Here is a 25,148-nt window from a genome sequence, read left to right on the forward strand (position 1 = left end):
TGAGTTAACGTATTTGTTTTGGGATCATTTTGTGTTTATTGAGGAAACATTTTATATTTTGTAAAAATATTTCATCAATGAGGATACACCTGAGAAAAGCATTCTGTCTCATATTGTCTTTCATTTAAAATGATCTGTAATTTTCTGTGTACACACCAGGTCAGTATTCCACCTCACTCTGTGCTTCTGCATATGACTATAGTTTAGGTAGGAAAAAACATCTTTTCATACAAACTTACAATAAAAACCAAACCAACATACAAAGAAAATACAAAAAAAATGTACCCAAACCCATGAATAATTCGAGTTTATTAAGTTTAGCATTTTAAAGACATTTTTGGCCACTAGATGTCGCTGTGGTGATGTTTCCAGCGTTCCACAAGATCAAATCTTTTGTTAGAACAATTGTTCTAAATGATTCAATCTCCCGATCATTCTGTTTCTGCCATCACTACAGAAAAAAACGTTCTTTTCAAGATGCATGAGGGACATTCAGGAATAACTACGTGCAGAGAGGGGGTTAAGCAGTCAGTTTGGCCACTTGATATCAACAAAGAACTGAAAAAAGGGAAAGAGGATTGTAATAAATGTGCATTTTGCAGGACAAACTTCAGAAAAACATTACTCTCTACAGAGCCCCCTACTGAACCATGGTGCGCTGTTGAAGCTTGTTTGTTTCCTTTGGGTAATCGGCACCATCTGCTTGTTGTTGACCACTTCTGCAGATACTATGAAAAAGCCAAGTTTGCATTCTAGAATCTGAGGCTGTAATTAATGCCTCAAATAGGTTTTTGCATGTCATGATATTCCTGACGAAGTGTGATCTGACGTTAGACTGCAGTATTTTGGTAGTTTGTACAAAGCTGGAGCTTCCAACATCCAGCCCAAATTCCTACAGGGCAATGTTGGAGCAGAATGGGCCTCAAGGACAGTCTAAACAGTTAATACTCAGTCATTATATTAGTCACAATAACCCTTCTTTATTCTAATACTTTTTTCTTAACATCTTCTTGCTAATCCTATTTTTTTATTATATTTTTCCTTCATGGTAAGTTATCGGGCTGCACGGTGGCGCAGTGGTTAGCGCTCTTGCCTCACAGCGAGAAGGCCCCGGTTCAAATCCCCAAAAACATGCTTCATGGGTTAATTGGTGACTCTAAATTGCCCCTAGGTGTGAATGTGAGAGTGGATGTGTGTGTGATTGAGGCCCTGCGACAGACTGGCGACCTGTCCAGGGTGAACCCCGCCTTCGCCCTTCAGTAGCTGGGATAGGCTCCGGCACCCCGCGACCCCAAACGGGATGAAGCGGTCAAGAAAATGGATGGATGGATGGTAAGTTATTCAAGCTATAAATTGACCAATCAGATGCTTCTGTGGTGACCGTGTTTGATTGAGAGATTCTCCCAAGCCGGTTTCAGTGGAAGGAGTGTGGACTTCCAACAAGCTCACTCGTGACTGGTGACAGTAGTTGCCCTAGAAACCTGACTCGGACCAATCACTGTCATCTGGCTCCAAGATGGCAGGAAAATGGTGTCTGAATATACATCTGTCGCACTGCAATCTGTAGCATCTATCCTATCTCCCATTTCCCTGGAGTCAGAGGTAAGGCGTTTTCTATGGGTGATGTCACACCCTCTCTGTCCAGTTCTATAGTCAATGACGATCTACTTAGACCAGGGATAGGCAACTCCAGGCCTCGAGGGCTGCTGCGTCTGCATGATTTCCAGATATCCAAGCCCTACTCATGGCTGATTACCTGGTTCAGGTGTGTTCAGCCAATTATAACGTGCAGGAATGCAGCCGTTGAGGCCAGGAGTTACTCATTCTAGACTTAGAGGAAGTATTTAGAATTCAAACTCACTCAAGTGATGTTTTGCTGGAAGACACTTTTGTGTTTACAAAGCATAAGTAGAAAAGTGGAATGTGTTTGAGTTTCATGTTTACCTTCAGGGAAAGGGGATGCGGTATTAGATGACATTCTTATGTAGGAAGCTTGTATGCACAGTGTGGTTGCCATAAGGAAGACTATTAAAGAGGAACATATCTACATCTAGACAGACATTCTACTGAGCCCGTCTATCCAGTGTGTTCAGTTACTTTGAAGCCCTGGGCGGCCCAACCCTGGTCCTCAACATCCACCACTGTTTTCCTGCTTTCACTGCACCTTGTGCTGCTGATTACCTGGTTCAGGTGTGTTCAGTTAGTTGGAATGTGGAAACACCTGAGTCAACTGATCAGGAACAGAAGGGAAGGGACTGGGTGGTAGATTTTGAGGACCAGGGTTGGGTAGCTCTGCGCTACATTATGTACACTAAATGGCCAAAAATGGTTTGAACAGTTTGTCCATTTTTGTCTTACCCGAGCTTCCTCCAAAGTCCATGCTCTTCAGGTTTTTGGCCTCCAGGATCACTACGGTAAGTTTGCTGGTTGTGGGCACATAACGCAGCGAGAAGCAGATCTCCCCAAAGTCTACCTCCTGCAAAACACAGGTCTTACTGAGCATTTTCAGGTTTTTATCAACGATCAAAGCAGCTACACTTTCAAAAATCATTATAATTTCTTCCTTTCAAGTACTCAAAGAAAAGGAACTTTGTGTTTGAGTCAAACGAAACAAAAAAAAAAATTAGAAACACTGGTGTGTTTCTACTTGGGAGATTCACGTTCTGCTGAGGAACAAACTACTGACAAGAACAAAAAAAAGTCCCACTCCAACTACTATTTTTCCTATTTTAAAATTGTTCCCTGTGATCTTTTAATTGTGATTGTGAAGTTTTTTTCCAACATAGAAAAAGCTTTGGTCATTTTTTAAGACAAAGTTTGTGGACAGCTGCAGTAGCTCATTCGTAATACAATTCTGGGTTGTGCTCTGGGATATTGTTGCACAGCAATCCCACCCCCTCCCTGTCACTGAGAGCCTTTTTAGTGCGCTTACGTACAACCTTATAGCCTCAAGCTAACATTAGTGGAGCAAAAACAATGGTGAGCAACATTGGATCAATTCAGCTGTACAGTATTGAGATTGTGTTGAGTGTTGAACGCTCATCATGTCTCTCCCTTTTCAGTAGCTCCATATTGGTCTGAGCTTTTTCAAGCAACCAGTTTTCTGATTCAATGCGATTTGAATTAAGAATTGCACAGAAAGCAGTTAATATATATATATATATATATATATATATATATAATGTAGAGAAAAATGCTACAAGAACATGTTAAAACCCATAAAACACTATTTTCATTGGAGTGGGTTTTTAAAAAGGAAAAAAATAAGTGAGCAGATTTAAAATTGAAGCAAGAGGTTCCTGGTTCTAGAAGCAGATCAAGAATCCAAGACTGAGTAGCAAATAATAGACCTAAAAACAAACTAAGATCTCTGGAGTGTAGGCACAAATGGATAAGAATCAACCGCTTATTGATTTTTTTCCACATTCATGTGTGTTTTTCTAGACGAACAGGCATTTTTCCAATCATTCAAACACCACATGAACACAGCATTTCTGTAATTTTGTGTTTTTCTCTGAGGAAAATCAACCCATCAGTGCGACTGGCTCTAAAATCGGGTAAAAAATACACATTTTGAAATACAAACTAAAAAAAATGTGTTTTAAAGGAATTATTAATCAAATTAAAGCCGGGTTTACATCCAGATTCCATGTTGTTTCTTTCTCTTATGAGGTAGATTACAAGAACACTCCACGCACCTACTTCTGGTCCAGCCTTTCCGTCAAAACAAGTCTAAACGTTTGCCCACCTAGAAGTCTGAATACCTGTGCAAACGAATCATTTGTGCACACCTGAACATTATTCCAAGAACATTTTGGAACATTTTCTTTGTTGGCATTACTTGAAATTTTCTTTACGAATTTGTGAAAGCTTTACATGTTTAGTAGGAAAAATGTTTACCAAAAATATACAAATATTGTATTTCTCCGAGAACAATCAAAATACATGCAGTAAACATGGTATTCTCATGATGTCTTCAGATCACCTTTGTCATTTTGTGCTAACCTTGGCTTGGATCGGTATGATGGGACATCTACCACATAGACTACAAATGTGGGAGGAGATCTAAATGAATCCCTACATTCATCCCATCATTATGACCCGCCGTCTCGGTGGGAAAGAAATACCTCAAACTTTACTGGCTCTTCCAGATCCCCCCACTCCTCCCTGGCGTGGTTCCAGTTGATGTCGCAGAGCTGCACCCGCAGCTCGCCGATGATTTTGTGGGTGGTGAATCGGCTAAAGTCGAACACCTTTATCACCACGGTGGACTTGAGGAGCTTAGACTTTGAGAGCTGGAAGTACAAGACAAAGCTTAAAAAATTAAAAAAATTAAAAAAATCTGATTGTTTTTCAGGGGGCTCACATTGATCACAGACAACAAAGTTAGGAAAGAGAATTGTGTGCCTGCGGGCAAATGAAGGTGGTCACCACAAAAGCTGAGAAAGGACTGATCAATGGAGCACTTTAAGAAATTGAAATATGTTAAAACTAGGAAATGAAGATCATTAACAAATATAAATGTTGGTTGCAAAAAATTAAGGTAAATGATTGGAGACAAAATAAGTTAAAAAAAAACTGTTAAATTGTTGACAAAATAAGTAATAAAAATTGTAGAAATAAGTCAAAGAAAATGGTTGAAATTTTTGAAAAATAATAGTTTTTTTGCTCTGGTTATAACAATAATCAGAGCAGAACAAAATTCAACAATACCTTTTAACTGCTTGGATAATCATGTAATGTAAATAAGCTGAATACTTTTTCTTAATGGAGTAATGATCAAAATTACAAGCTTAACAGTTCTTTATAACGTCAATATTTGCTATAAAAAAGAAAAAGTCTTTTGAGAATTATTAAAACTAAATAACAAAGATGTTAAAAGTTGATTTGGAATCTGACAATGCGGACTTTGAGAGCTTTCAGCAGGACATTCAAAGTGCACCAAGTTCTGAAGGTTTTGCTATTTTTTTTTTAATGATTACCAACTTTTATAGTTTGCTAAGCCAAAAGCATAAGCAGGAAACTCCAAAAGAAGCTCAGGATTAGAGAAAAAAAATGCTGAAGATTTTTTTTTAAAAACACATGTAAATAATGCTTCTAAACGATTTCTTTCTTTTGAGTTTTATGTAAAGTGTCTTCATTCTCCAAAACAATTTCTTTCCAGGTTTTCAAAAAAACTCTAGATAAAACTAGCGGTTAACCTTAAACTTTAGAGAAAGTCTCTTGGTCCTACCTGGAAGGTGAAGACTTCGTTGAAGGTGGGGTTGAGCGTGTTTTTGAACACTTTTGTCTCAAACGTTTTGGACTTGTCAGGGATAAGGTAGACTTTGGCATACGGGTCAGCGCTTCTTCCCAAGTCCACGGCCTTCAGGCTGTTTGCTTGTTTGATCCCTACAGAAAGCTAGAAAGACCAAAGCAGAACGGGGCCGGTAAGACATTTACTGACGGTTAAGAGGGCCATAGAAACTTAGTGTCATGGCGTTCCAGAGCTACCCTGTTGTATTAGACTAAGAGGAAGTATGTTCACCTCAGACTTAGTTGCGTTATGCTCCAGGGAGTAGAGCAGCGTCCCTCTGTGCTGTTTGGTTGAGCCGTAGTCGACATCCTCCACATCAGGCTGCACCTGTCAGAGTGGGTCTTTTAAGTATTTTCTATCATTTTAGTTTTGAATTGATGTCAAAACGTGCTATAAATAATAATTTCAACATTGTAGTTTTGTGGAATCTCTCAAAATTGTTGATTTAATTGATAATTATTGGAAAAATACAACACCCTACTTTCTTACAATTACAAATTCTGACACCAAAATCTGTTCATGTAAAGAAACAAAATCTACTCTGTTCAGGTGATTGTCTCCTATTTTGATGGATTTCTCCAGCTCCATCTTTTACCAGAGTTGTGGTTGTTTGTCCTTTCACGCCCTTTAAAGTGATCTGGTCTTTCTGCTTCTTCTTCTTTGGTTTCTTTTTGCAGCAGCACTTGATGCAGATGCAGAGCAGGCAGAGGAGGATCAGAAGGCCGCCTGATGCAAAGATGGTGTAGATCGCCCATGGTGGCACTGCAGGGATGAAGAGGGAGACAGTTACAGAGGTGAGCTGTTTAGTGTTTAATGTCATTAGTGATCTTTCAGACCCTGTCTCAAACCTGCATCTGTAATCAATGCTAGAAAAATAGATGATGGAAAAACTGAATGAGAGGCTGCAGTGTGACAAGTCGAAAAGTACAAAAACAAAGCAGCTGAGCATCAGCATCGCTGATGTCAGACAAACTCAACTGGGTATTTCAGAAAGTCCTTCTACTGTAAACATAAACTTCAAACAAAGAGCTGTAGAAAAAGACGAAAGAGCAAAAGAAACTTTGTGAATCAGCCAAAAGCCAAATAAGTGCAGTTGAACAAGCTAAGCGGCCGAAAGGCTTCAGTAACTGAAAAACCTGCTGCTATTCTCCCAGATCTCAGAATGTAACAAGGTCTCTTTTGATTTAACGACAAAACTATGAAAACTTCACAGCATTTCTTTCTCTTGAGAGGCTGACGTAGCGACATAAGTGACCGGACAATGCAAACAGAAAAGACAACTGGAACGGAAGGAAAATGTTTCAGGATGAGTTTTGCATACAAGGAATCCCGTGCAGCAGGTCATCGAAGACGGTGGCGTTGGGGTGGGGAGAAGTGGTGGGTGTGACGCTTCCTCTGACGCCTCCCATTGACAATCTTGTGCTCAGGAAAAGAATCTTTAAGCTTCTGGGGAGCACGAAGGATGGACGATGAAGAGATCTGGAAGCAAAAGTTGGGGAAAGTTCTGAGTGAAAAGTGAACATTTGCCACAGATTTACTTTGAAAAAAAAAAGTGTTGTCAACCTTTTTCATTTGTAAAACTGATGTCCATGGCTTTTGAATTAGATAATAATTATGTTCAGTAAAGTTGTTTTTGCGGATTGTTTCTTAAAAGTGGACCTAAAATTTGATGATTTATTGATGTGAAATGAGAAGCTTTCTGTTAATATTTTTAATTCTCATAATCTGGCAGTTTTTTAAATGGTATTTCTTTTTTTTTTTACTTTTTTTTATTTGTTTTTAGACTTATTATTCCATCCTCATTGCTAAACAAAATAACTATTGTCTCAAAAGAAAAAAAAAAACTGCTGGAATTATTTGTATCCTTTCAGAAATCCAAACTCCAGAAACGTTCTGAGCTTTTATTTATTTATTTCAATAAAATCTCATAACTCATTCAGAGGTGACCATGAAGTGAGCGGTGAGAAGGTTAACCAGCCTGTGAGAACAGCGACACGACTCATCATGACAAACTTTAGAAACATGGCAGAAGGAAAAAGGGGCGGGGTCTCTTCAAGCAGAAGTGAAACAACTTTGACTTTAACATTTTAACAGTATTATTGAGTTTTACCCCCAAAAATAAGATTCAACATTCAAAACATTTAATAAAAGATTTGTTATTTATTTGAATTTCTTTTGAGAATTCTCTTTTACAACTATCAATATTGTTTCTCTCCCTTAGACATAATGTTGTCACGATATAATTAAAAAATAAAATATAATCAGAATGACATTTCAATTTTACATTTTTTCAGGACTATCAAATTTTGACCCTATATTCCTGCCTCTTCTCAAAGAATGTATTCACTTTAGCCATTTCCATATTTTTTGCTAAATCAACCACTGTCTGTCCTTCTACATTCCTCTTCTGGATACCCAACTTACACATCACCTCTGTTGTCCATTGAAATCAGACAACTCCAATGTTTGTTTCCTATCACCTATAGAGGTCTCGCCAGCAGCATTTTTTCCCCCCTTTTAGAAAAAGCAGGAAGTTCTGATTAAACTATACTCACTTAAACTGCTGTTCACTTCAAATAATTGTACATAGGGCTTGTAAACTGAAAAAGTGCGGCATTGGAAATGGGGAAGCAGAATGAGCTCCTCCGTTGGAATCGTCAGTCTGATGACACGCCTGTAAGAAATTCCACCAGCTGACCTCCACCATAAACAAACAGCACCCAGAGGCACGCTTTACTTCCTCTGATTCCTCATCTGATAACAGCCCTCTTCAGTATCCTTCAGCTCTCTGCAGAACCGGCTTTACAGCTGCTGTGACATAAAAGCAAACACATATTTCCATAATTCCCAAATCCAACATTAACTGTTAACCTGTTCTACAAAGCTGAGACCGTTCTCAAGATTTTCCTAATTTGCACTACAAATTCTATTTTTTTGTCACATTCATGATCAGAAGGAAACCGTTTACCACTGCAAGGTAAGTTCTTAGAGCAGATTTTAAAAGAGAGACGGACTGATTAATACAAATGAAAACAAAATAAATAGAAAGAAAAAAAATACAGAACCAAAATAAAATAGGAATGTAAAATTTGGATTTAATAGTAGAAAAATAAGTAGAAAATTAGAGAATATTCTACATTTTTTATATATAATGCATTTTTATGAAGTTATGACAAGCATTTTAAAGATATTAGTCTCTTTTTCACTCACAGCAGAAGGATTCAGTAAGATGTCGAAGCAGAAGAGGTCAAAGCCGAGGAATCCCGACATAAATCCAACTTTTTTTATGTGCAAAAGTTAAAATAAAAACCCCAAAAAAATCCTGCTTCCTATTATAAATTAAAAAATGTAAGATCTTCAGTGTTTGAGATTTGGTTGAGTCAAAGTAAAGATCAAAAACATAACAGATATTTTAAGTTCACAGAGGCAGTTTTCAACATCTTCCTTTTGAAAATGGTTCAGCCTAAATTCCGTCTGATCCGGATACCATTAGGAGGAAACTGGATGAGAAGTTGTGACGTCCAACAGGATGCTGGAACAGATCTAAGTTCCCCTAAACAGCTCTTAGTCTTTTTGATCAAAAGAATTAAACAAACAACAAGTCTGCCTCCCTTCAGAGCAATCATGAAGACATTAGAAAAAAGATGAAAGATTTAGCAAAACATGAACCCTTCCTGTTAAGAGAAACAAAACTCAACTTCAAGCTTCTTTCTCCTGGTGGTGCTGTAGGGCTTCCCACTTTTGCTGATACATTCATTGAATTACATTTTAGAATGCACAAAAAGATAGACTAACACACATTTAGTCGTTCAGTCGCTCACACAGTGAGATGTGTCAACCCATGCTCCCATCCCAACCAGCTCTCTTAAATCCTTCTCACTGTGATGAGTGATGACCACTGCACCACTGTGCAGCTCTAAGATTACAAAAACTTTTTTTTTCAAAATATTTAGTAAAAAGAAGAGAATTAAAACAAAACCCGTTACAAAAGAAGAAAATATATCAATGAATATATTTCAATATCACAGAAGCGTACTTGTATATTTTTAAACATGTTCCAATATATGGACTTTTATTCATTCATATAGATTTAAAATCCTTCAGTCTGCAAACAAACTGTATTTTATAATTGCTTCTATCTTTGTTTTATAATTTTTTTTTTGTTTTTCTTTTTTCGCTTGGCAGGAACTCCAAATTTTTTTTAACTTCTTATTATAAATACATGAATGGACCAAATATGGCTATGTAATACTTAATATAACTTAAATGTAACTGACTGTTATACTATGATTGTTTACATCACCAAAAAAGGGAATAATAATTATTTGAGTCATAGCAATAGCTATGTATTTGTAACCTATATAACATCATATAAGTCTGGGTATTTTGTTTTGTGTTAAAGTATATTAAATGATGTTTATAAACATGTTTATAATGCCTCTATAAATAAATGATTAATATTATATGATATTGTGGGATCTATTACATAGTATACCAGTCCATATATTACATATATAAGACCTTATGGTATAAATCACAGAATTATGATCCACGAAAACAGTAATAAATGCGTTATTTCAATGTACTGAAAAATATGTTACTTCAATAAATTGAATATGTCGTCAATATTCTGTTGCTTCATATATTTAGAAATACATTATTGGTTTGGTAAGGGATGGACAGAGCAGGAAAAACACTTTATTACTCCAGCAACATGAACAGCTGTGTATTGTGAGAAAGTACATCAGTGGGCTGGTTGGAAGAAAAGCAATAATAAGATCACTGAGTCTGTTGAATAAGGTCTATGAAAGTAAAAAAGTGCAACGATACCTGAGAGCAATGAGAAGTTCATCTTCAGGTTTCCTTCTGGGTTCAGAGGTCTGATGAGTTTGACCTACAGTGAGTCTGTCTCAGTTCATTCTCTTCAGCTGTATGTCTGGCTGAACCTACAGTGGCACCACGCCTGCAGAGCACACAGCGTCAGTGTTCAAACACAGGCGGAGGGACTCAAATGTCGACCGTTTGATTACATTTTATGAGTAAATAAAGTGTCTGCGAGATCTGCATGTTTTAACATTAGCTTACATGTAAAGCAGGTGAAGCGTCCTGTTGTCACAGGAAGAACATAAAAACTGAACAAACCCCCCAAACAGCAACCTGAGAGGATCATAATACCGTTAAACTGCTAGAATACTTTTCATTTGTGAGAAGAGAGGAAACAAAGCCTCCCCCTGCTGAGAGAACAACTGCATCACACCCAAAAGGCCCCAACTATAACACTAAGCTATCAAAACACGTTAAAAACTAGATATATAGCATTACCTGTGATTATGCTAGTGTGAATGCTGTAAGCTGAACATGGCTGCTGAGGATACTAGAGGTGACAGCTGAAAATATGACTGATATATACTGAAGCTGATACCTTGATTAAAAAAAATAGTTGAATGCCAAGTTAGTCTAAGAAACTGGAAAAATGTCTAATTTAGCATAAACAGCTAGCATAATGCTACAATATTAGCTTAACTCCAATTTAGTTTAAAAAACAGTTATTACCAAATTAGCCAAAAAAGTTAGCATGTAGCTAAAATATTAGCTAAACTTCAAAGTTGCACCAAAGGGCAAGTATAGTGCCATCCCTCTTATTAAAAACAAACGAAAAAAAAAAAACCACAGAAGAAGAATGGGAGTTTTGAAGAGGTAAACTTTTAACTCATGCGGATGGAGACAGGTGGTTTGAGAACCACATTTTGGTTGAAAAAACATATTTTTGCCTTAAAAGGTAAAACTGATCAAGGCTTTTTCATTGCACTGTTTGAATTATTATAGATAACTTTGAAAACAGTTCATACAAGTGCTTTAGTAGGCTACATCAAAGTTTTTGCAGTTAGCATGATGCTAAAAACAGCACGTATGTCAAAAAAGTTTACGGAAGAAAAAAGGAGCACTATAGTGTGAATGCTATACCACATTCACTAAATAAGAAATCTACATGCAGAACAGTTTATTTGTTTTGTAGAAATACTGTAGTGAGTAAATAAACTGTCTTTGTATTTTTATAACCTTTTATTTCTTGACCTTGCATTGGGATTTTACCTCAAGCAAATCACAAATCAAATCATACTAAAATGTGTTCATCTACTCCAGTTTACACACTGTAATGAGAAGTAGAAGGTTTTTTTTTTTTCAAAATTTAACAAGAACAATGCACCAAAACCATCGCCTCCTGGTTTCTGAAGGTCATGCGTTTGATAAGTGCATGTTACAGTATTCGTAAGGCAAATGCAAGTTGGACAAACTTATGTTTCATGGGTGAGGCGTTGCACAATGCTCCTACACAACATTGGTAAGGTATGAGTACTGGCTCCTTGCGGACCCCACGAATGACACACAAGGTGTGCAGATGATGCACAAGTGCCAGTTTCCCCACAAAGAACACTGTGCAATGTCCTCATTTCTAACAGTCAGACGGCTCTCCATGAAGTTTTTATAACATGAACAGAGCTAACATCCCCCTGTCCAGTCTGCTATATTTGGAGAGGGCAAAAAAGGAAAAACCACCTGCGTCTCACCTCTTACATGTCTTCTGTGTTCACTACAAACTGTTGCTCACAACATACACATTAATATTTTGCTGAAGGGGTCACCTGCATGGCCCATAGGCCTATAGGCCCCATAGGTTTGCCCACTTTCCCCCTTAAGAGCAGCTGTACCTAATAAGACTTGTGACTTTACTGGTTTCATCCAGTGATGGTTTCTGACCACATACTTTGATGCCACTAGTTTCCAAATGTTGAGGGAAGGCCAGTCATCCTCTTTGCTGAGGCAGGTAACCTTTCAAATTAGACAGTGTTTGAATAGACCTTGGTATATAGTGTTCTTCTTCCATCTGTTCTCTGAACATGACATTTTGTTTTTATACGCGTTAGTGTGTTTTTGTCTTCTCTTTACAGTTTTTTCAACCTCTAATTGGAATCCTTTTCCCGATAATATTAAATAAAGCAGAGTGAGCGTTTTGATTCATTTTGCTGATATTTTGATTCATTGCTCAGATTGTTCAGAAACAGCAGTGTGGTGTTTGTTGGCAGGATGTGGTTCTCAACATGAACTGCAGCCTGGAGCTTTTCCTGCTTGACATACTGATATGTGATCCTCAATTTTATGTCATTTATCATACTCTAAATAAAAATCTTAAAACAAGAGCCTACAGTGGCTAAAGGCACCACATTCCTATTTTCATGTTAGATTACACTTGTTTGACCATTTTTCCAGATAAGAACCTTGCTGCCAATCATTGTTTCAACATAATGAGACTGGTTACTTCAGAATACTGCTGGACAGTAAAAAAAACAGGCATGTTTTGGTGGACCAAGAAAGTTTCTTGTTCTTGAAAATTGTAATCATCTTTCCAGGCTGAAGGTGAAAATGTATTGAATTCATTTTATTTGAACTAGGCAAGTTAAATTAAAACCAATTCTAATTTGCATTCACTCCTTGGAGCACAACTTTGTACTGTGGGAGAAAGCTGTAGTGGACAGAGAAAACTCACATGTACAAGGAGAACAAGCAAACTCCATACAGAAAGAACCCACCCCATCAGGATTTGAACCAGGGCTTTCTCACTGTAATGCTACGTTTATACCGCGCTCGAAAATTCTCCCAGTGAAAAGTCTACTGAAATACACATATGGGCTTCCAGGTATTGTTGAGTGCGCCACACATGCCTGGTGTTACGTAGAGTAATAACCACTACACCACTGTGCAGCTCATTTACTGAGAAGCTTCAATCTGTGAACATTTTTTTAAACTTCAAAAAGACTTCAGCACATTGGCTTCCTCACTGAAGAAGTTTCAGCTCATTTATTTGGTCACACAGACTAACAGTGAAGCAGTCGCAGCAGGGCACAGTTCTGTGAGGATACTGGAGCCATTTCATTCTTAAAACCTCCAATCACACAAACTCAAAAGTTCTCATTTTGATTACTAGTTGTAGTTCGTTAGTAAGTTACACATTCTTCCAAACAAATAATGATGTCAAATAAAGATCCTTGCCTGCTGTATAAAGACAGAGTTATCTTTAGAATGGGTAGAAAAAAGATGCAGTCAGCACATCTTTGACACAAACCCCTTTATTCTTTTGTCCAACACTTAAATAACGTTAAGCTAACTGAAAAGTCTGAATGCAGACGGCACCAGAGGGTTGAAACTGATGGGAATTGTTGCACAGCCTGAAGTGATGAAGGTGCAGCAGCAGACGTCCAATTAGAAGTTGATGGCTTTGCCAAAGGATGCGGCCAGGTTGGCTTCTCTGAACGCCTCCGACACGGTCTTCAGGAAGGAGGGGGACAGACACAATGAGGTTAGTTAGCCTCTGAGGATCCTGAACTCACGTGTGGTGGTTTGGTTCTCATTGGGAGAACTCAGAGTTTTCTACGTACAGGGTGGGCGTGGCAGACTCGGGCCACATCCTCGCAGGAGGCTCCGTATTCCATGGCCAGCGCAGCTTCATTGATCATCTCACCAGCTCCCTGCAGGGAAACAAACACCATTACAGCAACTGTCATGTCACTGTGACCTGCTGCTTCCAAAAGCAGTTATCAACAAAAGTACAAAAGCAAACTCCCAATACAAATCATGTAGGAATCAATGCTGCAACCCTTTTTTATCTTAACATACTTACTTTAACTCTTAAGTACATTTTGGGTTTTCTAAACACATGTTTACTAGTAATGAAGCTATGTTATGAGTTTTTTATTTATTTCAGCATTGACAGTCTCTCCTGCTCCATTTACTCTCCTTCAGTAGCATCTCACACCCCCTTAAAAGTGGTTTACAGTTGTCCCTCCCTATATCGCAGTTTACCTCTCACAGACTCATTTATTTTGCAGATTGTTTTATGTCAATTTACATGTTTTTTTTTTTTTATTTCAGAGTACATTGTGTTCTGCGTCCTGGTTGGCTACAGACCTCGTCAATCTACTCCTTGCTGTTTCTCCTGTACAGAATACATTCAGTTTGCCATATTTACATGAATCTTACATCGCAATCAGATGTTTGTTTTCATTCTAAAATACTAAACTTATTTTTTCTATGAAGGTTTAAAATTTTAGAGTTTAACCCAGAGAGAAAAAGTTTGAAAATTTTCATGTCTGTCTACAAAAAAAGTGTTTATAGGGAGGGTTTTGGTGGCATTAAAAAATCTAGAACCATTAAAAAAATAACCACTTGGCAGATTTCACCTATCCTGGGTTATTTTTAGAAAGTGATTTCTGTGATTATAATTCATAAGTGTCAGGTCACATTCAGCTCCTTCAAGCTCCAGTCCCTCCTACCCGACCCCTCCCATTACATGTAGAGTGCCCATCTACTGTATATAGATAGCTGGACTGAGCAAACCCCTCCCCCTTCCCATTCCAAACAGGAAGTAACTGCTGGCTCCATGAAGCCCAAATCCCACAGTATTCTATACAGAAATGAACAGCCATTATTCACATTTGGTTTCTCAGAATAACCATTCTTGCTCTGCTACCTCTGTCTTGACGTCTTCTAATCATTTTTTTTTATTATATTTTATCTTCATTTTCAAGTTATAAACTGACCAATCAGATACCTCAGTAAGAGCATGTGGTGCCCGCTAGCCCCCACCTTGCACATTTGACAGAATCTCTGGAGCCCGTTTTCAATTAAAGGAGGCTTTGAACAAGTTTACTCATGACTGGCAACAGAAGTTGCCATAGAAACGTTGACTCAGACCAACTTGGACCAATCACTGTCATCTGGCTCCAACATGGTCATGTCCCTATTGCAGAAAAATGGCGACTGAATTGGCTTCATTGGGTGACGTTACACCTGCTCTGTCTGTTTCTCAATATATAGTAATGGGTGTCCCCCAGGGCTCTGTCCTGGTGCTTTTATTCTTCAGTACTCATCTGTCTTGGCAATATCTAACATAAATACTTTCATTGTTGTTCTGATAACACTGAGATATATTTATCAAATAAATCTAATTTCACAACCCCTTCATCTTCTCTTAACACCTGTCTTTCTGAATTAAAAACCTGGTTTACCTCACATTTTCTTAAACTAAACAGTGGGAAAAAAGCTATTTGTGTTTAAAAATTCCATTCTATCCAAACCAGATAGTTTCTCCTTATTCATTAAAAACTCTGTGTTCTATCTCTCCTCCAGGGTACAGAGTAAAGCTGTCATTCTGGACAGCTATTTATCATTCCACACTCATAAAAATGAGTTTACCTGCACAGAATACTTCTATCAATGTAAAATAAATAATCTCTGCCCCATCCTGCTTTTACACTGGTCCACAGCCTGGTCATCTCCTGTATCAATCGTTGTCACTCTCTTTTCATCTGACTCAATCAGAAAATTCTCCATAAACTTCAAACTTGTTGAAAACTCTCCTTGCATAGAATCCAAAATCTCTCCAATCGACTAGATTACCCCCTCCCATCAGGTCCTCCACTGACCCCCTGTTAAATTCAGGATCAGTTTGAAAATCCTATCTCTACAGTCTCCTTCACATCTCCTAGCTTCCTTTAGTCTTCGTCCTCCATCCTTCTTAGTTTACTGTTTGGTTCACCATCATGGGGGGACATGGCATTCAATAACTCTGCCTCCAGACTGGAACTCTTTCCCTCCCCACATCTGTACAACTGACTCCATATCACTTTCTAAAAACTCACCCTGTCATTTCCTCTGCTAAACTTTCACTGTTTCGTTGCTTTAGATGAGTTTTCATCTTGTTTTATTTTGATCCTTTAGAATCCCCATTGATATTTTAAAGTGCTCCAAGATAAAATTCATTATTGTAGAGACGGGAGTTTCTTGTGTACATGTGTTATACTCTCTCAAGCATAAACTTCAAACTTGGGCTCCTGTGACAGAACCACAGATCTGTGATTTCAATAAAGGAGGAAGAATTCTCTCAGTTCATAAACACTTCAGAGCACTCACAGTTCCCAGGATGTGTGCTCCCAGCATCCTGTCTGTTTCCTTATGGCTAAGGATCTTTACCAAACCGTCGGTGTCAGCGTTGGTCTTGGCTCGGCTGTTGGCTGCAAAAGGGAACTTGCCGACTTTGTATGGAACACCCTAAAACGACAGAGCCCACACATAAACACTGGAGCCTGGTTGACAGTCACTCAAGACTGCAGGTCACAAAAAACATTTTAAATTGTTTACACGATCAACGTAATTCCAGTAGATTCTGAAGGAAAAAAGCGGCGTGGTTGAAAGTTTGGAGCATGTTAAAGATTTTGTGTTTAAAGTGTCAATGGAGACGCCTCAGGTGTTAAAGGGTTAAAAAACAGTAAGCAGACAAAGGCTTTTAGGGACTCACCTCCTCTTTGAGCTGCTCCTCTGTCTTCCCCACCCAGGCCACTTCAGGGTGCGTGTAAATGACTGAAGGAACACAGTTGTAGTCAATATGCACGGCGCCTCCAGCCATGCCCTCCACACAGATGATGCCCTCATCCTCAGCCTTGTGCGCCAGCATGGGCCCAGCCACCACATCACCAATTGCATATATGCTAGAAATACAAGAAAAAATGCATGTGTTTAGAATGGGGCTGCCACGATTAGTCGAGTAATCGACGACTAATCGACTATTAAAATAGTTGATGACTAATTTAATAGTCGATTACTCTTTACTTTATATTATATGGAGTCAGAGTTTATTAAAGTTGAAAGTTATAATGGTGTTATTCTAGCTTTTTGGACTATTTTGGCATTTATTACATTTTTTTAGGCTATTTTGGAGTTTAGCTAATATTTCAACAACATGCTAGCTGTTCGGGGTATTTAGGCATTTTTGCAATTTTTTTATGCTGTTTTGGGGTTTAGAGAACATTTCATCTGCATGCTAGCCGTTTTTGCTAACTTAGGCTATTTTTAAGTTTGTTAGACAAATTTGGCATTTAGCTAATATTTTAGCTGGCTATCAGCTTCAGCGTTTTCAGCTAATAGATTTCAGCTATCAATTTCAGTGTTTTTATCTAATAATTTCAGCATCTTCAGCTATCAGCCCTAGCATCTTCAGTGGTCAAATTCAACTTACAGCATTCACAGTAGCATTATCGCAGGTAATGTTATATATCTAGTTTTTAGTTAATTTAAAGCTAATAATGGTTAAGATGTGCATTTTACATCCACTTTGCGTATGACCAGATTAGTCGGCTAATCGGAAAAAAATAATCAGTGATTAGTCGACTAACAAAACAATCATTTGTGGCAGCACTAGTTTAGAAACAAGCTCAAGTCTAGTTTAGTTTTTAGTCTGACTTGGATTTGCCTGCGTTATAATCATCTGAAACTGATTTTTACCTTTTTACTTTTTGTTTTTTTTTTCTTTGAGGCAACTACATCTGTGAAATCATACAATTTATATTAAATAAATCATAAATTTTCATACATTCCAAATAATCATAATTTTCTTTATAATTTTCTGTTCTGATTCATACAGATTTTCTTCCAATTAATCTCAAGTATAAAACCCAGCGATGCCCAAAAGACTAATGATGGATAAATGAGGCCTTGTGAAGAATTTTGGCAAATTACCAAACTATATTGATACTGTGTGGCAACAATCCCTGAATACTGACTCCTGCTGGACAGAAAACACCATTGTTGGCAACCAACTTCAGAAACTCAACCAATTTACTGATTAAATAAACAAATGCAGTATGCACAATATTTGACGTTGTTGTTGTTGTAGCTTCTTCATTCTCATGTCTCGCTCTATAATGTCTCAGCATGAGGAAGTGCTTTTATTTAAGTATGAAAGTCCTGCCGAACAAATGTGAAATTTAAGCTACAAAACAAAATTATTTTAAATAAGAATCAGAGAGGGGAGCCTAAAACACTATTACACCTATTAATAAATAATTTCACAAACTCAATTAAAACACCATATTCAACGCATTTAAGACAAATTCTGTGAAATAAAATGTCACTCAAAGGAGGGCAGGGGAAACGGTACCACGCAAGTGCAAGAATTGATTGACAGCTGGAAGCTGGGCACGCATCCGGGCATGGAAAAAAAAAAAATTCTCTTACTTGCTTATAGTAAACCGCTGGACTGTATGAGCACCCCAGTAACAAATGTAACTGAGAGAATCTGGTCATTTTTCAAAATAAAAGATTTTCAAGATAAAAGATTGCTCAGAATCATAATAAAACTGACAAAAAACCCCAAATTAACCCCAAACCTGTCCAAAGCTAATTTTACGAGCGATATCAAAATCAAAACCCTGCAATTGGATGGAAAACCACCCGATCTGGCAACACTGTTGGTTGATGCGCTTCCTTGAAAACACGGTTTCAGTTGTGTAACTTTTCTGGTTTCATTCTGCGAGCTCGACATGTGAGCTGACACGTCGGTGTTGCCGAACCAGTCACTACCAAACGCTATCTGCTGCTGTAGAGTCTTCCAAAGAAGTGTCTTAAATTGAAAGTCACTTCTCTGATATCAGAGTTCTTCAAAAATAGGTGTTACAGCTGGATTTCTTGAATTCCCTGAATCTAAAATTGTTCAAGGAAATGAAGAAAGCTATATTTAGCACACTAGATTTCATAATATATAAATAGATAAAGCAATAACACAGTATGAGGAGCTTTTTCCTTTCAATGGTTACATTTTGCAATTATTTGAAAACTACTGATCAGAATCAAAAAGGTTGAAGCTTCTTTTAGTTTCTTGGCTTCATTAAGTTCCAATGTGACCCTGCTGTAAACTTTAAATTTCCTATCAAACATATAAACAGTCATTTTGTTGGGATTGCAAACACTGTTGTTGCTCTGTAGAACATGGTTGCATAAACACAAAAACGTCAGACAAAGCTGCTTCATTTAAGTTTGGGCTTTGTCTCTGTCTTTCTTCAGGATGGGTTTCTTTTGGCCCGTGTCATTGTGGCTCGGTACCTGGGGACTTTAGTCTGAAACCGGTTGTTGACGGGTATGCGACCTCTGTTGTCCAGCTCGATCCCAACAGAATCCAAGCCGAGGTTTTGTGTGTACGGTCGCCTGCCAATGCAAACGAGCAGCACGTCGCAGGTCAGGGTCTCGTTCTTCCCGCCAGTTGCTGCCTCCACTCTGAAACACCAAAGATTAAACACTTAGAAACTATAGATTTTCAGAAGGAGGACTTTATCAGGACTACAAGCATCTTCATTACACAAAACCAGTGAAGCTCCACTTACGACACATCAATCTTGCCATCAGGCCTTCTGGTAGCTCCAAGAACTTTGGTGCTCAGCTTGAATTTGAGGCCTTGCTTCTGCAGGATTCGCTGAAAGTTCTTTGAAATCTCCATGTCGATGCCCATACCCCCAACGTGGCCCAAGAACTCCACAGCTGTGACCTTAGAACCCAGACGCTGCCATACTGACCCCTAAGGAGAGATAATCACAACCATATTCTGACATGCTGGCTCATGTTTCTGCAGAAATCAGACTAAAAAGATGCTGACCAGCTCCACCCCAATGACTCCAGCTCCAATCACAATGAGTTCGCCTGGCACCTTCTTCAGCGACAGAGCTCCTGTTGATGACACAACGGTGTCCTCGTCGATCTATTAAAAGGTAATTGTAAAGGAGCAACAAAGGAAAAACTTCTCAACGGCTTCTTCATCACTTTATTAAATGGCAACAACAGCAGGTTCAAACTGAAGTGGTACCTGGATTCCAGGGAACGGCGTGACCTCAGATCCTGTGGCGATAAGGATGTTCTTTGTGTTGATCACCTGCTCACTGCCGTCCTCCGCTGTGGCCGTCACCTGGTTCTTACCGGTCACTCTGCCAAAACCGTTGACATGGGTCACCTGAAGGGAGGGAGGGACATCTCAATGAAAACTGCAGCCCAGAGGTTCGGACTGTCACGGTGCCAACTAGCAAAAAGGAAACTGGACTTTGTTCTGCTTGAAGAGATGTGCGATTCCTCCAGTCAGAGCCTTCACTGCTCCGCTCTTTTGAGCCATCATCTTCTCCAGGTTCAACGAGATGCCTGTAACTGAGAGGAGGAGGGTGTACTCAGCATTCATGCTCTCAAGAAGAGTACAACCAAAACCAGAAAACCCAACTGTATAAAAAAGCAAAAGAATTCCTGACAATTTAAACCTTTTAAATTTGATCAGGTGGAGACAAACATTAGTAAGGACTGCAAATACATTTTTTGGGAAATGGATTCTAGTTATGATGACGGTATGTTTGGAGATCAAATATTTTTCACAAAAAAATCACTTTTACAGCTTGCATATTATACAGATTTATCCTTTCATCCTCAAATTTCACCTTAACTCAATGTGTAAAATCTGAGAGTCAAATGAAGCAACTCACTTTCTATGCCTCTGCTTTCGAAGTCCTTGCCGTGCGCCATGTGGTACAAGTGGGAGTTGTTGAGCAGAGCCTGTAGAAACAAAATCAATTACCAGCTGGAGTTTTCATGGTTCACTTTCACATGCATTCATGAATTGGCTCATTAAAATCCATTTTATGTTAAATTTCTTTACTTTTTTTGCTTATCCTTTCCTTGTAACTTATTTTAATGACAATTTAGTGACAATACATTCTTAGGATGTTTCGTCCTCTTTGAAATTCAGTTCCATGTTGATCTAAATGAATCTGGTTGTTACCTTTGAGGGGATGCAGCCAACGTTAAGACACGTCCCTCCCAGAGTGGGATTTTTCTCAACACAGACTGTCTGTAGAAAGAAAATTACAACACTAAAGCAAAAATCTGAATTTTAGATTAGATGCCACCATCAATCATTATTAAATAATATTTAAATATCAGGCTTGATCCCATTGATGGTGAGCATAAACTCAGAAGGAGGTGGCTTACCTTAAAACCAAGTTGTGCAGCTTTAATTGCAGCGACATAACCACCTGGACCTGAGCCCACCACTGTGACATCTGCATCAACTGCAGGTAAAAAAACACAGCTGCTTACACAGGAGTCCACCACCAAAACACAAAGAACATCAGAAACAAACAGGAGAGCAGTCCTATCTTTTAAGGGACCCAAGTCCAGACAAAAGTAGCACAGTATGCAACAGTAAGTACAAGTAAAAACTAGGGCTGGGAAGTGATTAAAAGAAATTAACGAATTAATCGCAAACCTGGAAAAAATTTATCGTGATTAATCGCTATAATTTTTTTTTTTTAGTCTTAGTATTTGCCGACCACTTATCTGTGAATAATCACAATATGAAATCACACGTGAAACTCTACATTTAGAACATAGGTTTTTAATTAGTGTTGTCAATCGATTACGAAAAAATTTTGATTAATCGCACTTTTTGTTGTGATCAATCAGTGTTTTACCAGGTAAAATGTATTTGTACAATATGGCACCGGACCACGGATCAAATAATCTTCTTTTTGTGAAAAAGTAATCTGAACCACAAATATAGCAAGAATAAAGCACTAAAAACCAACTGAATATTTATTTATTTTTTAAATGACTAAGGTATAAGGGGGATAATACCCACAAAATGTTTTAACGAAAGCCGTGGAAGCCTGAACCACCGAGTTAAAGTGAAGGACTATTTCTTTGATTAATTTGCATTAATACATATTAAATTGTTAATTATTTTTTATTAATTGCGTGCGTTAACGCTTTAATGTTCACAGCCCTAGTAAAAACCTTTTGAATTAAGTTTATGATGATTCACAGAACAGTTTTTGCTATTTACTTAGAATGAAACACTGTCTTTGCGCTGCCGAATATGGGCTTCTTCCATACATTTCATTAAACCTACTCTGGAGGGGAAAATATATTGAACCATTTTATTAGAAAAAACTGGGGTGGTTTCTTACTTGGTGCTTTGTCGCTGTAGGTTCTGACAGACACTGCTGCTGCTCCATGGAGTTTGCAGGGAAGATGATGGCCCCTCTGCAGAGCAAATCAAACTCACAATCAAACACTCAAACTTGGTGCCACAGCAAAAGTTCTTCTCTAAACAGAACTCTTAATACTGCTGAGCTACACTGAACAGATCTTGAAGAAAACAGCTGATCAACTGTACATTGCTGTTGTCATGTTCACTAACACTATTACCAACACAGTGCACAGACAGTGTAAGGAGGAATAAGCATGATATTATGCATGGTTAGCATAACGACAAGGGCAAAGGTTTGAGAAATGTGCCGATATGTGAACCTTTCCAGATATGATCTAAAATAGCAATAATATAGAGGTCAGGCCATGGAGGTCGTTTGCTGCCTCATATGATGTAAAATGAGTTAGGGAAGCAGGGGCTGGGCATTTTATAAACTCTCGCGAGAGATGTAAATTATAACGACAACGCGATAAACTATACAATATTAACGCTGGGTTTTTTTTCTTAAAACATACAATTTAAATGAAAGTAATTTAATTTGTCCAGAATTAGCTTTCCAATTGACATCTTTAAACAACAGGGTTTTCATCTTCTTAGCTGTAGATATTTTAGGCCTAGTGATGCAAACATTACAAAAAAACTTAACATTAGCAAATATAAAGCTTAACTTGAAGCCTTATCGTGTCAAAAGGGGACTTACAGTTTCCAGAAATGTATTTTATTGTCATTATTTTTGCAGAATTTAAAGTCGGTCGTTACAAAATGACCACAGCGCAACTGTTAGCAAAACAGCTAGCTTCCTTGGGCCGCTAGTTTGACAGCACCGGAACAAAACTGTGCAAAGTAAGAAGAACTGAGATAAAATCTTTATAAGAAAAAACTCTTCATTCTGTAAAAAGTTAGAGTTCCTTACGGTGGCCAAACATCGATAAAGCTGAGTAACGCTCTGCATTTTGTCTGTGTCCCTCTCTGGTGACTCTTGTTCAGGACTGCGACCAGCCAAGGACTCCCTTCTTTGCGCACGCGCAGTACCAGCCCTTAGCTCTCCCTCCCATGTTGAAAAACTACTGAAAAGCTCATTACTGCCCCCAGCTGGTATGGAGTGTGGATGGGGATTCTTCTTCCATAACTATGGATAAAAACAGGCAAGAATATTAGTCCAAAAAAATCAACATAAACAAGAACTTTGAATATTTTACTTTCCATAAAAATACATTTTGTCAAATACAAGTTAGAAATAAATTAAACATTAAAATACAAAAACACTCAACTTTCTTCACTTTTAAGTCATTTTATATGAAATTACACTTATAAATAACCCAAAATACTTTCATCTCCATAAAATATTTCCTGTTATGATTATCCAAATATTAACATGCTGCCAAACAAAACAAACAAAGCCTGTAAATAAAAATAAAATTTGCATTTTTTTTTTTTAGAAAAGAACAAATCAAACCATTACGTTTTCTTTTCTATATGTTTTGTTGTCTGGCTGTTTTACTCTGTTTTTCCTTAGTTATTTTTATTTCTATCTGCACCATCAGTGAGAGGGAGGGAGAGAATGATGAAACCCTTTGAAGGTAAATCCCTGTGTGTCTAAAAAAAGAAAACCATATATCATTAGAACTGTTCACTCAGCCTCCATAATGGTAGTGTTGCTTCTATGTTACCAGTGCAAAATGTCATAGGCCGTGAATATGGTTACATATAAAATTATCTGACAGGCTTGGTATAACCACACGAGGAGTAAATAGACTCACTACAATTTATGCTTGCCTAATTCTTGATTTGTGCTTAAAGTAGGATTTGTTCATGCGTATTCTTGATTTGTGCGTGCATAATTTAAGATTTGTGCATAACTTTGGATTTGTGCATACAAATTTCTTGATCTGTATTCCGTGTGATACTTTCTGCATAAGTAAAATAAACATATAAATTTTAAAAAATCCAAAATACAATTTACACATGCAAAAAATAAAATTACAACACCTTGAAACTAATTACACATGTAAATCTTTAAAAATTAAGCATAAATCACTTGCTCCGCATATACAAAACCTCAATTACGCATGGATCTCCCGTGAGACTTAGTTTCATGTGTCAGAGATCCGTCCATGAGTGATGCGTTTAAATACTACTGGAATGCTGTCATCAGAGTTTTCTTATCAGCCGTTTTAAATTAGATTGTGAATATGTATATGTAATAGTGTATGAATGTGTGTGTGAATTGGTGAATGGGTCTGTGACTGTGAAGCGCTTTGGACCCTCGAAGGAGGGTAGAAAGCGCTATACAAGTATACGCCATTTACCATTTACCATATCATCTCGTGAAACTTGACATTTTTCCACTTTCTTAAACAGATATGCACAAAATGTGTTTTATAAGTTACAAATCAAGAATAGCACACACACAAATTCAAAGTTATACACAAATCAAGATGTACAAGCCCTAAGCTTCGCACAAATCAAGAATTACGCACGCATAAATCGGGGTGACACTTATTTCTCTCCATACTGTCATTAGTTCCCACAATTAAGTGAGTGATTAGGTTTTTTTTTCAAGTAAAAATAATGTGTACAAATTACATTTCTTTAATATTTTTTTTTATTGATTTCACCTTTTAAAATGATGATTAAAAAAAATATGGATTCTTGACACTGATGCTTCTTAAAGTGGACCAGTAAAGAAGTTATTTGATGATTTACCCAATGTAAGGATTTTTGAAAAAATAATAAATACAACAGCTGCTGAGGCCCCCATGTCATTGTTTGCCTAGGGCCCCCAAACTGCTAAGTCCGCCCCTGGGAGTCCTCAGCCCAGGATGAACAAGGGGGGATTTCAGGTGGAAGAAAAACCTTTGTGTTGCTCTGAATAGCGTATTTCCGTTTGTGATGTTTTATTGTTCATTTCAGTGGAGACGGAGATGGGGGAGGGGGTGAGAGGGCGGGAGATGCTGAGAAACGTCACGACTGTCATTCTGATGCCGCGGCAGCTGAGGAGGA

At 38.0% G+C, this 25,148-nt stretch overlaps 2 protein-coding genes and 1 long non-coding RNA gene across 6 annotated transcripts in view; 1 reads left to right on the forward strand and 2 right to left on the reverse strand.

The window, feature by feature from the left end:
- The window catches only part of syt8 (synaptotagmin VIII), a 13,990-nt gene extending 3,059 nt beyond the window's left edge, over nucleotides 1–10,931 (reverse strand). The window contains exons 1-8 of one of the 4 annotated variants that reach the window (XM_036212238.1): nucleotides 10,382–10,931; nucleotides 10,127–10,259; nucleotides 6,618–8,107; nucleotides 5,892–6,058; nucleotides 5,528–5,623; nucleotides 5,234–5,401; nucleotides 4,128–4,295; nucleotides 2,359–2,476 (exon numbers count right to left, since the gene is read on the reverse strand). In XM_036212238.1, coding sequence (XP_036068131.1) covers nucleotides 2,359–2,476; nucleotides 4,128–4,295; nucleotides 5,234–5,401; nucleotides 5,528–5,623; nucleotides 5,892–6,058; nucleotides 6,618–6,819 — 919 coding nt within the window. In that variant the 5' untranslated portion in view covers nucleotides 6,820–8,107; nucleotides 10,127–10,259; nucleotides 10,382–10,931. Of the gene's footprint in view, nucleotides 1–2,358; nucleotides 2,477–4,127; nucleotides 4,296–5,233; nucleotides 5,402–5,527; nucleotides 5,624–5,891; nucleotides 6,555–6,617; nucleotides 8,108–10,126 lie in introns of those variants that run through there. The other 3 variants (XM_036212241.1, XM_036212240.1, XM_036212239.1) reach the window with 3 other exon arrangements.
- Nucleotides 2,013–19,843, forward strand: LOC118598830. The gene is made up of 3 exons (XR_004948004.1): nucleotides 2,013–2,414; nucleotides 5,974–6,090; nucleotides 19,752–19,843. It is a non-coding gene; the product is annotated as an uncharacterized LOC118598830 (long non-coding RNA).
- Nucleotides 13,122–23,212, reverse strand: dldh (dihydrolipoamide dehydrogenase). The gene is made up of 14 exons (XM_024264339.2): nucleotides 23,059–23,212; nucleotides 22,123–22,198; nucleotides 21,146–21,225; nucleotides 20,937–21,005; nucleotides 20,641–20,710; nucleotides 20,214–20,314; nucleotides 19,983–20,126; nucleotides 19,776–19,877; nucleotides 19,507–19,697; nucleotides 19,229–19,399; nucleotides 16,650–16,839; nucleotides 16,265–16,402; nucleotides 13,732–13,821; nucleotides 13,122–13,621 (listed from the first exon to the last, which is right to left on the reverse strand). The coding sequence occupies exons 1-14, from the start codon at nucleotides 23,095–23,097 to the stop codon at nucleotides 13,556–13,558; spliced, it is 1,527 nt and encodes a 508-aa protein (XP_024120107.2). The 5' UTR covers nucleotides 23,098–23,212; the 3' UTR covers nucleotides 13,122–13,555.
- Nucleotides 23,213–25,148: the final 1,936 nt, after the last annotated feature.

Source organism: Oryzias melastigma, linkage group LG6 (genome assembly GCF_002922805.2).
Source record: "Oryzias melastigma strain HK-1 linkage group LG6, ASM292280v2, whole genome shotgun sequence".
Taxonomy (NCBI): domain Eukaryota; kingdom Metazoa; phylum Chordata; class Actinopteri; order Beloniformes; family Adrianichthyidae; genus Oryzias; species Oryzias melastigma.

What these genes read in the sequence shown, in the direction of transcription:
- dldh (XM_024264339.2), bottom strand. Translation starts at nt 23,097, where the DNA reads ATGCAGAGCGTTACTCAGCTTTATCGATGTTTGGCCACC. An exon ending in CGAAAGCAGAGGCATAGAAA is followed by an intron (nt 20,315 to 20,640) that starts GTGAGTTGCTTC and finishes TCCTCCTCTCAG; the next exon opens with TTACAGGCATCTCGTTGAAC. An exon ending in GATGGCAAGATTGATGTGTC is followed by an intron (nt 19,400 to 19,506) that starts GTAAGTGGAGCT and finishes TTGGTGTTTCAG; the next exon opens with AGTGGAGGCAGCAACTGGCG.